Source organism: Thamnophis elegans, chromosome 12 (assembly GCF_009769535.1).
Source record: "Thamnophis elegans isolate rThaEle1 chromosome 12, rThaEle1.pri, whole genome shotgun sequence".
NCBI classification, from domain to species: Eukaryota; Metazoa; Chordata; class Lepidosauria; order Squamata; family Colubridae; genus Thamnophis; species Thamnophis elegans.
The window spans coordinates 18,348,045-18,363,567 of NC_045552.1; the positions used below are offsets into that span (position 1 = coordinate 18,348,045).

Consider the following 15,523-nt stretch of genomic DNA (forward strand, 5'->3'; position numbering starts at 1 on the left):
CTACCGTTTCAGGCTGGCTCTGATGTATAAATAGCTTTCAAATGCAACCTCATGTACAGCACCCTGAGCTCGATATTGATTTTAACTGGAGTGTGCATTAACATATCCAGATTGTGTCTGCTCTATTTAAAAAAAAATGTGGCTTTCCCATCACAGTTTGCTCTGGTCAAAAGCACAGCTTATCAACCTCCCCAGGGCACTCAAGAGTAAAATGATGAAATTTAGAACTGTGACAGAAGAATGGTAGAAGGTTGGAACATACCAAATTGAGGGGGAAAAGAAATCAGTGCTTGCAAGGCTGGGAACCACAGAGAAGTTGATCTGGAAATTTATGCCTGAAAGGTTGTTAGCTACAAATCTCAGTTGACCTAAATTGATTTCTAAGAACCAATACAGCTAGACTGTCAGATCCCTGATACTGCCATTCAATTGGGAGGAGGGGGGCCTCGGAGTTAAATCACTAGCTGTACTTGTAACAACTGAGTTTTACTGTCACTGGAAAACTGAAGGTCCCAGCACCTCTGGAGGGATGTTTATGATGGCCATGTGGGATATCTTACTTTAATGTCTAACTAGAGATAGCCATGGGAACGTGTGTTTATTTGACTCTCAGGGCAGAAAAGTTAAGGAAACATCTTCACACTTGTGTATTGGTCAGAATCTGCATTAGGACAAAGGGGAGGGGTCATTATCAGTTTAATCCCACTTGCATTGGCTAAAGGGTTTCAGATGCTGCTTTGCCTCTAATGGTTTCCATCCTGATTGATTAAAGGTTCCCTTTGAAATAATCCATTTCAAGAGTCTTTACTTTGTTAAGTTAGGAGAGGAGCCATTACATAGACCCAAAAAGAAAAAAAAATAACTTAAAGATTAAAATAACACTACGGCTAATCTTCAATTTACAACTGCTCAATTTAGCAACTCTTTGAAGTTACAATGGTATTGAAAAAAGTAAATTTACAACCTCACACTTAGAATTATTGCAGCATCCCCAGAGTCACATGATCAAAATCCAGGCACTCGGCAACCAGCATGTATTTATGACAACTGCAGCATCCTGAGGGTCACCTGTTTGTCCCCTGTGACCTTCCCAGCTGGCTCCCTACAAACATAGTCAATGTGGGAAGTTGAATTTGCTTAACAACTGGTAAAAGTATTTAACCACCATGGCAAAAACAGATCATAAAATTGGGCACGACTCATTTAACAACGGCCTTGCTTAGCAACCAAAATTCTGGTCCTCAATTGTGGTTGTAAATTGAGGATTACCTGTACCAAGCTCTAGCCTCCAGAGAGACGAAAGTCAATTTCTGATATAGTGTCAAGATATGAATTCAGATTTTTGCTACATATCAAATAACGGACATATCACCACTGAAAAGGGAGATTGTAAGCGACTTGTACAAAAGCCACATTTTGCAAAAGTACACTTTTTAGAGGGTTAGGGTTTTATTTTAAAGCAGCCCTTTGTTATGGACCTCCAGCGGCCAGCAGAGCTGGCAGCAGTTGGACAGTGAGGAGGTTGAGGAGGAGGATGGACCAGTCCTGGAGGCTGGGGAAGGCTCAGATGAGGGCTCTGCATTGGAGGCAGAGACAGGGCCGAGGCCATGTGGCAGTGATCAGGTGCCTATGGAGCTAGACAGCAGTGAGGCAGAGGAACAGTTGGAGCCTGTTCCCAGTCTACACATACAGAGCTGCCAGAAGAAAAGAACAACTAACAAATCAGGGTCGACTTGGGAGTAAAGCCACAGGTGGACAGTGAATGACCCCTCCCATAGGAAATAAAAGAGGAGCGAAAGGGGAATGGGCTTTTGCAGGAAACAATTTGTTTGTTCTGTCGTTAGATTCGTTTCAGGAGTGTGGAGATCTGTCCATGAATCTGAGAGACTCTGTGCCCAGTCTTTCTTTGCACACACCTCATTTGGAAAATATTTACATGGCAGCTTTCCAAGATAGGTAAGGTCTGTAGTCATAAATGTTCCTTTGAAAGACTGTTTGCCAGGCCTTTGCTAAATGTGAATGAGAGGAATTCACATTTGTTTAGTAAAAGGGCTTTTGCCGGGACCACAAATCTGCCTTGTGCTTTTTGGGGAAACCTAAGTCAGAACACCCTTGGTAGAAGGTTGCAGAATGGCTCTTGACAGAGAGAAAATATAGAAAAGCATGGGAAGGTGTTGGGTTTTTTTGAATGAAATAGATTATTTTGAGGAAGGATATTTTTGAATGCAGCGTCACATGTGAGTATTTTACCTGCTATTACATTTTTGCTATTCTCACTGGTTGAGTTTACTGCCACTTTCAGATAAATCAATCCTGCGCCTTCAATTGTTAGCAGTAAATGTTATCAAGTTTACAGAAGATAGGATCTCTCTGAAAGATTTTCAGCCTGTTCGGCCAGTATATATACTGTATATATAGGTTCAAAATGGTTATGTCCAAGGAAAGAAATTACAGTGAAGGACCAACCCCAGGAGCCAGTAGGAAAGTACATATCCCAAAATACATTTTGTGAGAATCCTGCTCTGTTTCCATCTGCTCAGAAGCATCCATACGGGGTTTTCATGTCTACAGCAGGTAGAAAAGAAATTATCCACTGAGAGTTTTTCAGCAAAGGATTTTCTGTGCTTGGGTGGGGAGGCTCCATCCTGCAGCAAAGGCTCAGTGTCATAGAGCAGATGAGCACAGAACCAATAAAGGACTGGAGAAGAAGAACCCCAAAACCTGGTAAGTACCTATTAAAGGAAGAGAAAGGAAGAGATTTACATCCATATCCATGTGCTCAAGATGTTTCAAAATAATTCTGTGAAGCATACCTTCATTCCAGCTACCAAATTTTCATAAAAAAATATAAAACATGTTAAGGTAATGATGACTTCATAGCTGACCAGCTAGATATATATGCTGGTCTTGTTGTATTCGGGTCTTTTCCCATGTAAGATTGAGATTGTCTTGGCAACGTTTCGGCGAGGTCCCATTCGCCGTATTCAGGCTGGTGTTTTCGGCTTCGTGCTTGTGCGAGTAAGGCGTGGTTGGAGCTGTCGTCTTTCTATAAATCTTGGGGGGGGGGGTTGGAGTGCTGGCTTTATTGCTGTAAGTGGGTTGATTGGCTGTGTAATTGCATCCTGATTGGTAGATGGAGTTGATGTTTGTAGCTTGGTCGGCTGTTTCGTATCATCCTATGTGGCTGAGCTGGCTGTGTGTCCATTGTTCTTTTATGTTGTAATGACCTGGATGGGGTTCGTTTGTTGACTAGGGCTGGTTTCCAGATGTCTGGTAGGTGGGAAGTATCGTCAACTTTATTCATGTTGTTGGGGGTGTTTCTCTATTTTGATGGTTTCCTTAAGAGGAACACCCCCACAACATGAATAAACGTGACAATACAGGCTGGGTTTTGGTCTTTAAGCCCAAAACTCCAGCCTGAAGATGGTGAGTGAGACCTCGCCGAAACGTTGCCAAGACAATCTCAATCTTACACGGGAAAAGACCCGAATACAACAAGACCAGCATATCTACACCCGTGAAGTCTACAAAAACAACATACATACATACATACATACATACACACATACACATACACACACACACACACACATGTATGTATGTATATATGCCTTGTAGATAAAGCACTATTTGTATTTTGCTCCTGGATTGTCTCAAAATAGTAGTCATACTCTGCACACACTGACAAAGCAGATGGACACAAAGGCAAAATTTGCTAGCAGGTTTTCCTGTAATAAAAATCTTATTATATTTAACAATTTATTTGTGTTTATCAATTATTCCAACTGCCAGTGTCAGCCAGTTTCTAACCCTACTCACCGTACTGTATACCTAGAACTATTTCAATCGGGTGGATTTGAGTTATTCTCCAAGTCAGCTTCCCAATCTCCAGTATTAGCCTTACTTCAGAAACTGTGGATAAGAATGACTGAAATATGCATATAAAATTATTTGAATGGCTTAAAAAAAATTAACATACACGATTCTTATTAGAGTAGCTGAAAACAATTATGGTCTAATGCAGGGGTGTCCAAATTTGAGAACTTTTAAGACTTGTGGACTTCAACTCTCAGAATTCCCCAGCCAGCTGGGGAATTCTGAGAGTTGAAGTCCACAAGTCTTAAAGTTCCCAAGTTTGGACACCTCTCGTCTAATGGAATGAATTTTGGACTCCTAAACATATTCAACTGTATGCCATTGAGAACATTATCCAGAATTATGTGATGAAGATGGCTAAGGAGACCACAGGGGTTGCCTCCCTTTTAGGCTCTGAATTTGACATGTCATTTCAGGCCTGTGACTTTTAGCCTAAAAAGATTGTTCACTTCTGATTTATACCACCCCTAATTATTTAAAGATCAATAAACGTATAAAATAGAGTAAACACTTGCCTTGTTCAGTTATTCCAAAAAATACAATATGCATATGAAAGAAAATAACTAAGAAGAAGCATACAGATAATATGATGGCATTAGCAGAAAGATACTTTCAAATTAAATATAAATAAACAAACTCTCAAATTAAACAACGTTGCAGGGCACTGCTCACCAGAACAACTAGACACAAGGACAGTTTCCCCCCGAATGCCATTTCTCTGCTAAACAACTAATTCCCACAACACTGTCATATTACCTACTAAGACTGTATTACTAATCTTCTCTCCTACTACCTATCTCTTCCCACTTGTGACTATAACCATGTTGCTTTTAACTTTATGATTTACATTATTTTGTTTCCTAGTATGTTTTAATTGCTTATTAGTAAGCTATGACCAGTGGTGGTTTCTATGTTTTTACTATCGGTTCACTCGTGGATGCACGCTTGCTCATCTTGTTTCAAAGCCGAAGAGTCAGCGCTCTCTGAAGATGTCTCGTGGTCATGTGGCCAGCATAACTAAATGCGCACGGAACGCTGTTACCTTTCCACGAAAGGTGGCCCGTTAGGAATGTAATTCTAACGGTTGGGTTGGCAATATATAAATCATGTAACAATGCTGTACCTGTTTCTTTGAATCATACTGTAAAATGTGATTGGTTGCTGTTTCCTCAATCGGCCATAAGAGGGAGCCAGAATGACTGTTAGCTCTCTGTTTTGTTAGATGCTGGGCTGATCTGATCTGAGTGTTTTGGAAGCTAGCTGTTAGAAAGTGCCGTGAGCTATTATAAGTTTTGCAACTGTTAGCAAACTTTGTGTATCGGACTGATTATATGATACTGGACTATGTTATTTGGATTATCCCTTAACTGAAAAAACATTGATGACTGACTGTCTTATCCGTGAATGACTTGGACTGTTTGATGAATTCTGATACCTCTATTTCCATGAAAGTAAAAGCCTATTTAAACTGCAGGGTCTCTGTATGCTGGTTTGTGTGTTCTCCAACACAACTCTCACAACGCTTCACTGAATGTACTCGCTCTCCCAACGGGGAGCTTACCTAACAGTCCCTATTTTTCTACTTGCATTTTTACGTGCTTTCCAACTGCTAGGTTGGCAGAAGCTGGGACAAGCAACGGGAGCTCACTCCGTTACGCGGCACTGGGGATTCAAACCGCAGAACTGCTGACCATTTTGATGAACAAGCTCAGTTTCTTAACCACTGAGCCATCATGATAGGAATAAATATATCTGCTCAGGAGTTATACCATTACCCACTACTTGATCAGTGTTCAATATTTAACAAGACTCACCTGGACGTGCATGAAAAAGGTCCCAAACACCAACAGAGCTGCTGCGTGGACAACGTAGACGAATACAGCAGGAGAACCAAAACCCTCTGCTGGCTTGTGTGAGTCATGGTCTTGCGTGCCTGTGCTCTTCCTTCTCACCAGGCCAAGCGTTAGACAGTGCCAGGGATTGGCGGTGACATACCACCAGCTCGCCCAAGAGCCCAACACAATAGCGGGGAGAAGCTAGTAGAAAGTTTGGGATCTGTTTGAGTTCAAAGTACCGGAGGAAGCCAACATTCCAGTAGGTGTCTTGTATATAAGTGTAGAGCACGGGAAAGTTCCAGGAGCACCACGGGGGCATCCCGCCCTCTGAAGCTGCAACACGATAGCCCTTGGATTCAGCCAACTGCAACAGCGGCTTCGGAATGGCGTATCCCAGGCCAATGTTGGGACAGCAGAACTTAAGGTAGGCGTAGCATTGAAACAAAGCAAAAGGCAGAGCCACGGAGGCCGACATCAGCACCAAAGCAGCAGCCAGTTTTAGAAACTGGCTTTTCTTTTGCAACACGCTTTCACTTGCTTGAAAGCTGAAAGCGAAGAGTTTGTCTGGGAATAGATGAGAAAACCTGCGTTAATTAGCCCGTTGGAACGTACTCCGGTGGCTAACGAAAAGAGGAGGAGGCTAAGCCAAGGATGCCCTTTCTCTAGCCTCCACAAAGCAGCAAACACCAGGAAGGCAAACAGGCTTTCCGAGTAAGCAGCCGCCATAAAGACATTAGCTGGAGTGAGGCAGAAGAGGACGGCCGACAGAAAAGCCCTCCTTCGGCACTGCAGGACTGCCAAGCTGAGCTCATAGAGAGTCCCAGAGGCTAAAACAGAAAAAACAGCATTGAGGAGAACTGCAGAGAGGAGCAGGCAGCTCCGGAAGCTGAGAAAGCCTTGGAGAGGCCAGAAGATCAGGCTTGCAACCGCTTTTAGGGCCAGGGGAACAGGGGGAAGAAGGCACAGTTGTGCTCATACACGTAGCCATGCTCGGCTATGAACAGGAAGTGCTCTGCATCCCAACGGGAGAGGCCTCCCAGGAACCATTCCAGCAGCTGGTCCAAGAACCCGGGGTCAGAGAGACGGGGAGGAGAGAAGGCGTCTGCGGCATGATCGGGAATCAGGAAATTGAAAAGTGCCTGGGTGGGGGGGAAAAAAACAGTGGAAAATGGCAACTAAGCAAAGAAAAAGGCATGAAAAGATCTCTCTCGTTACACAATATTATTTTCAAACCATTTATGTACAGAGGTGTTCATAGCCATAAAAAAAGCAATAAATGGAGATGGAATAAGAGCCTCGGTGGCACAGTGGTCAGAGTGCAGTACTGCAGGCTACTTCTGCTGACTGCCGGCTGCCTGGAATTTGGCAGTTCGAATCCCACCAGGCTCAAGGTTGACTCAGCCTTCCATCCTTCCGAGGTCGGTAAAATGGGGACCCAGATTGGGGGCAATAGGCTGACTCTGTAAGCTGCTTAGAGAGAGCTGTAAAAGCACTGTGAAGCAGCATATAAGTCTAAGGGCTATTGCTATATTACAGATAGTGAGGAATGCCATTTTACACTTTTTAGATCTCTGTGTTCAGACCCCATTTGATTGAAATAAGGAAGGCACCCAAACAAAGTCAAACAGGTAGTCCTCAACTTACAACCATTCATTTAGCAACAGATCAAACCATTTGTTTACAAGAGTACTGAAAAATTTGATCTATGACCAGTCCTCTCACTTACAACCATCACAGCAAACTACAATCATACATTCAAATTAAGGCACTTGGCAACGGCAAATGATTTGTGACAGTTGCAGTCTTCGAGGGTCTGGGTTTTGTCACTGGCACAAACCTCACAACCCAAGTCTATGCAAGTTAAAGTCAATAATCATCATCTCAGTTAAAGTAACCCACCCCCCCAACCCCTTGCGGGGTGGAATCTGGGCAACTGAATGGAGCTAGCAGAGTGTTTTAATGGCCGGATGCCCTTCCTGTCTCCAATGCAGAATTTTGTTCAGCAGTCTATTCTCTGTGCCCAGAAAGAGAAATATCTACCTACTAGAATTGAACTCACAGCCTCCTGATTGTGAGGCAAAAGCTCCACTTCTAGGCCACCGCACCACTCAACAACGGTGGCAATGAAGGTTGTAAATTTGGTGATGGCTCACTTTACAACCACCTTGCTTAGCAACGGAAATGCTGGTCCCAATTGTGGTCATAAGTCAAGTGCTACCTTTATTTGTATTGTATATGGAGAAACTGTTAAAATAATACCTTATGAAAATAAGGCTGCTTAGACATGCTTGCTCATCATTTGACCATTTTCAACTGAACGTGTTAATCTTCGCATACCAGCATGTGTGTGTGCGTATCGTAAGTAGTAAATTTCTATTTTCACAGTGAGGCGTTTATTGTGAAATCAAAGCGCTAGGTTTAATGCATAATTAATCCCTTGAGTCATAGCCATCAAGCATCATCCAAATTAGATCTCCATATGGCTGATTCTCAGGTAAAGCAGACGAAGGGAAACGCTTCTTGCCTTCACTTGCACAAGTGAATTGTGGAGTTCAGTGCAAGATGATGCAATGAAGGCTGTTGACTTCAGTAGCTTTAAGGATGAAATTGTTGTTGTTGTTGCTAGTCATGAGGTCGTGTCCGACCCATCACGACACCGACAACGTTCCCCCAGGTCTTCCTGCCCTCTACCATCCCCTGGAGTCCATTTAAGCTCACACCAACTGCTTTGGTGACTCCATGCAGCCACCACATTCTCTGCCGTCTCCTTCTTCTTTTGCCCTCCATCATTCCCAGCATCAGGCTCTTCTCCAGTGAGTCCTTCTTCTTTCTCATTAGGTGGCCAAAGTCTTTGAGTTTCCTCTTCAGGATCTGGCCTTCTAAAGAGCAGTCAGGGTTGATCTCCTCTAGGACTGACCAGTTGGATCGCCTTGCAGTCCAAGGGACTTGCAGGAGTCTTCTCCAGCACCAGAGTTCAAAGGCCTCCATTCTTTGGCACTCAGCTTTCCTTATGGTCCAACCTTCACAGCCATACATTGCAACTGGGAAAACCAGAGCCTTGCCAACATAAGCCTTGACTATACGTATATAAGGATGAATAATGACTATCAAAAGGAGGAGCAGCACTTGGGCAGATCTTTATAATTAAGCGTAAATCGAGGACTCTCTAGACTAGCTTTTAATAGGATGGCGCTTCCTGGATTAGCTAATGTGGATTTTTAGGAAACACGCTGACTGAATACTACAGTTATGGCCCCTCTTAATATCATAATATTAGATTTTTTTTCTCAATAATTTAAGCAGCGTCTAAAGCAGTGATCTCCAACCAAGGCTCTGTGGGCCTGTGTGCGTGTGTGGGGGATTTGGGCCGCAATGAGTGAAGTATGCATATGCACAGCTTCACTTGTGCAAATGATCAACGAGCATGCATGCAGGTCCATTTGCACGAGTGGTGGGCACTTGTGCTCACCAGCCACTTGCAGAAGTGGAACTGTGCACACTTGCTCGCCCGCCCACCACTTCTGCAGCCGGTTCCAAACAGACTGTAGCCATGACCCAGGGGTTGAGGAACCCTGTATCTAAAGAACATCCTGATCTGTGGATGGACAGATAATATTATAATCATATTACTACTTTTATGCAATTATAGATTTATGATCGATTTTTGTTAATTATTGGGGACTTGCCTGAAGCAGGAGTGTAACAATTCTGCAAAATACTGCAAAGCAAACCACCTCTTGGTAACGTGTGTTTCTACAGTTCCTTAGTGGCATCCTGGCCTTGAAGCTCGGATCATTGTAAACATCCATGTAGGGTATTTCGGTAAGAAATGTTGAAAGCCTAAAACCAGAAAATAAGATCAATGGTATGAAGGCTAGAATTTATTGCCACATTTATAAATTGGGCATTTGTGTCTGGCATTTCATTTTGGCTGCGGTTGGAGAGTTGTGTGAGGCACGACTTCATTGTTGCTAGTCCTCTGGCGATTTGTGTTTGAGAACCCTGATCTAGAGTTATGGTTGGTATATTTTTTCAGAGAATTGCATAAAAACCCATTTACAAAATACAAAGGAAAGGACCTCTTTTGTATAGGCAAGCATTTCTCAACAACTGATGATTCGATAACCTTTCCTTTAAAAGGAAAAGGAAAGAAAACCTTATGCCAAGCTAAGCCAGGCTAATATGCTCCTTATTTCTAGCCACTTTATTGGTTTTAAGAATAAACTTCCCCAGTTATCAGGAGTGAAGTGAAAAAAACCTCTTCTTTAAAATGGAAAGATTAAATGGTTTGAAATTCCCTGCAGTTTAAACTGGCTACCACCAGAGGGAAGCAAATGCCCACTGTGTTCATAGTTCTCCAGTATATCAGTGTTTCTCAATTTTGGCAACTTGCAAGATGTGTGGATTTCAATTCCCAGAATTCCCCACCTAGCTGGTGCGCCTAAGGAATTCTGGAAGTTGAAGTCCACACATCTTCAAGTGCCAAGGTTGAGAAACACTGCAGTATATTGTTGTGATGATCAAAATGTAAATACTAAATGCTATAGTATAAGACATTTATGCATTTCTTACTCATGCATTCTGTGACATTCTATTTGATTGGATTCCAGGCATCGAATAAAAACTGCTCTGTTTTTCTAGGTTTTGTAATCTTGTGATTGTACTACTGTTTTAAATGTTATCTTTATATTATCCTGTTATCTATGATGAAGAAAATATTGAAAACCCAGGATTAAAATATTTAAAATAAGTACAGAATAGGAGTGAATAAAACCAAACCACATTGATAGCTTTCAAAATTCAAAACTTTTTAATGAGATTTTCCTTGATTGTTTTGATAATCTATCATCTACTCAGAAATCAATCTTAATTAAGTCATAATTCTGGCAGATGTGTCCTAAATCAAGAAAGGAAACTCAGAAAAATCATATACAATAATGTAACTTTAATACTCCATACTCTTGCATTCAGTTTTTAAGCTGCATTTTTTTCTTATTAAGCAAATACTGTCCCTCTTCCTCAAACCTGGGAGAAACCACTTTCATTCCTATATAGTTTAATCTATCAGTGGCAATAAGACCATTTAGGTACATATAATGGCTCTGAAATATCTAGAAAAGTTTGCCATTATGGTTGCAAAGTTGTACTTGCAATGTAAAGCCTCAAAATTCCAGTGTTAGGCTGATATAAAAATGTTTTCCATCTATTAGGTAATATATCCAAAACCCAAACTGTCAGAATGAGGAATACTTTAAAATTCATAACCATATGAAATTAAGATGCATACTTTAAACACACATAGAATGGAAATTGGTGATTTGGCTTGCCCAGGTTAAACTTGGCAAATCTAATTGGACCAAAACAAGATCACACAAGAAATCTATTTCTTTTCTGTCATATAGAGCTTATTCCTGATTTAACCTACTGTATATACACAAACATATACATGCTTATATTATTAAGAAGATATTATGCAATGAGAATAATGACTTATCAAGCTCATTTGAAACCAAGGCAGAAGCTCACCACAAACCTAGGCAAAAACCTCTTAAATGTTCCAATACTGTACAGTATAAAGTCCATACACCTAATTTCCAACATTCTGCATTCATATACAGAAATGTGAAAACACAAGATAATTTTATGTATGAAAACTAAACCTGAGGACATATATCTATGTATCTATATCAAAACAGAAACAAAAAAATACCTTCAGAAGTGACAGGAATAAACTGTTCCAGCTGCCAAAGAGTTATGTTGTTTGCATGGATTTAACTTTAACATCTATTGTTATTTTACCCCTCATCATACATAATCTTCATCCACGAAGATGATTTCAGGTTTCTGTAAACAGAAAATGGTAATGCTAGAAAATGATAGTTGTAAGCAAAATACTGTACTTGAAGAGCTGTGTACATCATAAAAAGCAAGACATTGGGCTCATGATATACATAAACACAGCCTATAACAGTGTTTTTCAACCCTGACAACTTTAACACATATAAAATTTGAGAGTGGTCTATATGTCCTCTGACATTGATTTCCTTCATTTACATCTACAAATTCGGTCAGCCTCAATTCTTCTTGGGCTGCCTCCCCCACCCCCCTATAAGTTGCTCCTTAAATAGTGCAATTACCTGCTCTGCACAGTTCCCGCCACAAAGGCAATTCTCCAGCAAAGAACTTCAATTTCATATTAGCTTCTTTTTTTTTTACCAGTAAGGATGAAGATCATTCATTTAGGAATGGTTCAAAAAACAAACAAACTGCACCATCATGATTTTTTTTTGTTGTTTTCTGGGATTCAATCTGAAAAACATGAAAATAAATTGGTATTTTCAAAAGGAATCCATGATTGCTTGAAAACACATTTTAAAAGATTACAATGGGATTAGACTGACTCTGACTCACTTGACATGCTAAGCAAGTCAGATCATATTTTATGCTTGATTTCATATTATCTAAGCCTTTTAGTACAGACGATAATGCTGGATTTACACCAAGTACAGTATACAATAGTGTAAAGAGGTACTACAAAACAAATGATGCTATTCATTTCTGATCTAACTCTTTTTATTATCAAACTATTGTTGCATTTTTTTAATTTATCTAGAAAATATTGGCATTAATAAGCATTCAATAACATGTTAAAGAAATTGACATGGATCAACAAAAGCCAGCTAACTGTTTTTCTGTAAAAAATATTTTAAAAAATGGAATATCTTATTCTGGATTAACATGCCAACATAAACATTGTTTATTATTTATTCAATTTATAAGATGCCTAATCATCATAACGATTCTAGGCAACATGTAATAAAGTAAGTGAGTGTTTAAAAACAAAGGCAAATGAGAAAACAGTAAGCATAATAACTAAGAAACCACCTTGGGGACCTTACAAAGATAAATACAACCAACAATCAATCGATCCCAAAAGCAGAATCACAAATCACTCTCCCCAGGACTGCACTGCTTTACACTTTTAATAATTTATTCAGCAAAATAAGAATTGCTCAACAAAAAGTGAAAAAGCCACTATAGTTACATAGGAAATATTATGCTAAAAGCTTCACAAAAAGCTGATTAATTGTAGAAGCCACCCCAGAGTCTAAACGCATCAGACACAGCCGTTATTTATGCCAATGATTGATTTAAAATATGAAACATGAACAGAAGCAGAAATGATAGCCCCTTAGAACTTGACCTTGGATCAGGTTTTAATCTTCCTTTCACACTTCAGTGCAGCAGCTTGCATACATATAGGAAACTGTCACTACTGCATACATTGAATCAGCTGTGAAAAGTGGCACAGGTCAATTCCAATTTTTAAAAAAGGACAATTCTACGAACACTCTGGCAAGCACATTCACTGCAGAGTTTCTTATTTCTAGCAATAGCTTGTACGGTTTTAAAACTACAGTTTAATTGGTCATTTTAGCAGGTAGGACCAGAGCACACTTTCTAGTATAGAAACAAGTTACCATAAAACATGCCACAAGAGTTTGCATATATACGTTCCTGTTCTATTTAAGCATTCCTGTTTTAAAAAATGTCAGCAGATCCTGAGAAGCATGTGATTTAAATGTACTGATTGCAGATCTAATCTTTGTTACAACCTTCCTCAAGCTCATGCTCTCCACATATACCAAGTTCTTCTCCCAGCATTTGACCAAGAAGAGCCACTAAGTTATCATTAATTCTTTGATCAAGAATCCTAGTACACATTCTAGAAGTTGCCATACTGGAAGAGACTGTATTAAAGGGGTGTGGGAAACAGAGATGCAAGGCCTTTTTCCTGAGACATCGCACTATTAGATGAACCAAGGTTTTGATGTAAAAGGAAAGGGTTTTTTTTGTTTTTTTTTTCTATTTGTAACCAACTGATACACTTTCTATAGCATGTAAGGAAAGATGTTGTATTTGTTTTAAATTAAAAATTAAAAAAAAATTATTAAAAAAAAGGAAAGGGTTTTTATACTGTCAACTTTTCTACCTACCTAATCAATCATCTTTCCAACTAGCAATAAGGACCTAAGAAGTGGTGTTTTCTATCAGGTATTTTCAAAATGCAAAATTACATCCTCTTTCATTAAATTCATCCCTCTTATTCTGGTGTATTACTTAGCTCCATCTTTTCTCTAACTCAGAAATGCATCTGAATCTGTCATATTTTCTTCTTTAAAAAGTAGCAAATCAAAAATAAGAGGAGGGGGATCTGGAAGAGGTTCATAAAGATATAAAAACCTCATTGTTTATATTTATAAATTTGCAAAGAAAAAATTCAATGTCCAACTTTACAAAAACCCACCCTATTAAAAATATCCATCAAAGGAATTATGTAATTTACTTTTAAAAAGACAGTTCAATTTCTGTATTTTCCACATGAATGTGAAGAAGACCGTGCATTGTGGTATTATTTGTACGGTAAAAGTTAAATAATTCAAATAAAAGACCAAAGTGAGTTTTTGCAAATAGTCTAGCTTTCTGAAACAAAGGACTGTTTCCTTAGAATAAAGGACATAAGGTCACTGCATGTACCTCCCGGTTATATCTATGAACCCCACAAGCCCTGTGTGCTAACTTAAAACAAAAGTAGATCCATTTGTTTGCAAAATACACTCAGAGCTACTTCACTATATTTTAGTCCACTGTGTAGTGAATTCTAGCCCTTAGCCTGAATGTCAGTGTCACACACAAACTCAGGAAAACAATTCACCAGGTTGAATTGTATCTCTGAGCAGGTACCTAAGACTAGGTGGGTGATGAGGCTATCTGGCTGACCTTTGAGCCCAGGTGGGTCAAGGAGTCCGTCCCCTTCCATCAACCCCAAACCCTTTAGCTATAGCTATGCCTACAGGTAAGACAAAGGGAGCCTATAGGATAGACCTGAGTCTTCAAACTTGGCACGTTAAGACTTGTGGACTTCAACTCCCAGAATTCTTCAGCCAGCTATGGCTGGCTGGAGAATTCTGGGAGTTGAAGTCCACAAGTCTTAACGTTGCCACGTTTGGGGACCCCTGGGATAGACCGTAGCAAATAGGAGGGTGCCCATGCGGAGCGGTGCTTCTACGACCAGAATTCGTCCGGGGAAATGTTAACAGTCGAACCCGTCCCCCACTGCCCGTCCCTGCAGGGCGGTGGCGTCGCCGCCCCACGCTGAACTTTCAACCACACATCTCTCTCCAACCCGCAACCCTACCCTCCGCACACTCACAGGTTCCCCATTCCTCCTACTTCCGGATTTCCGGGGAAGCACGGTGCTCTCGGCGCCTGCGCAGTAATGGAAGGTAGCCGCCCTTCCGGCGTGAAAACGCAGAATCATCGATAATAGGAGAGAAAGAGGGGCAAGACGAGTTTCACCATAGAGTTTCTATAGCGGGGGTGTATATATATTTCGACTTTAGTATGTATATAAATATAGTGTGTATGTGTACAAACACACACATAGAGTTCGACTTTAGTTAACTCATGGACCTTTTAAGTCGCCATAAAACTTTTTACAAGCCAATGGCTTGGAGCTGATAAAGTCGCTGAAGCCTCCTTAGGCGTGAGTCTTCCCTATAAGGACACAAGAACAGTCGGTCTAACCTACAGTTTACCCTTAGGGTTGCATTTCTCAATACCTGCTTGCCCTGCGGGAAGTTAACGATGCAGAACGCGCTGAATTTATTTGCGGGGGTAAGGAGGACCTTATGAAAGGAACACCACCTCCCGTCAAGTAATAGGCTTGCCTAGGGATGTGAAGCAAGAGACGCCATATTTGTTAAGGGAATCAGGACCGACATTGCCAAGGCCTTTCTGCCGTAGGGCAG

General features: G+C 40.7%; 1 protein-coding gene across 1 annotated transcript; it reads right to left on the minus strand.

Moving 5' to 3' along the window:
- Positions 1 to 2,270: 2,270 nt before the first annotated feature.
- On the minus strand, positions 2,271 to 13,602 carry PIGV (phosphatidylinositol glycan anchor biosynthesis class V). Its single transcript, XM_032228418.1, is given in 9 exon segments — positions 2,271 to 2,732; positions 5,691 to 5,906; positions 5,908 to 6,269; positions 6,272 to 6,652; positions 6,655 to 6,850; positions 9,398 to 9,551; positions 11,422 to 11,555; positions 11,849 to 12,020; positions 12,916 to 13,602. Coding segments are annotated over 6 exon segments (1,581 nt in total). The 5' UTR covers positions 9,521 to 9,551; positions 11,422 to 11,555; positions 11,849 to 12,020; positions 12,916 to 13,602; the 3' UTR covers positions 2,271 to 2,429.
- Positions 13,603 to 15,523: the final 1,921 nt, after the last annotated feature.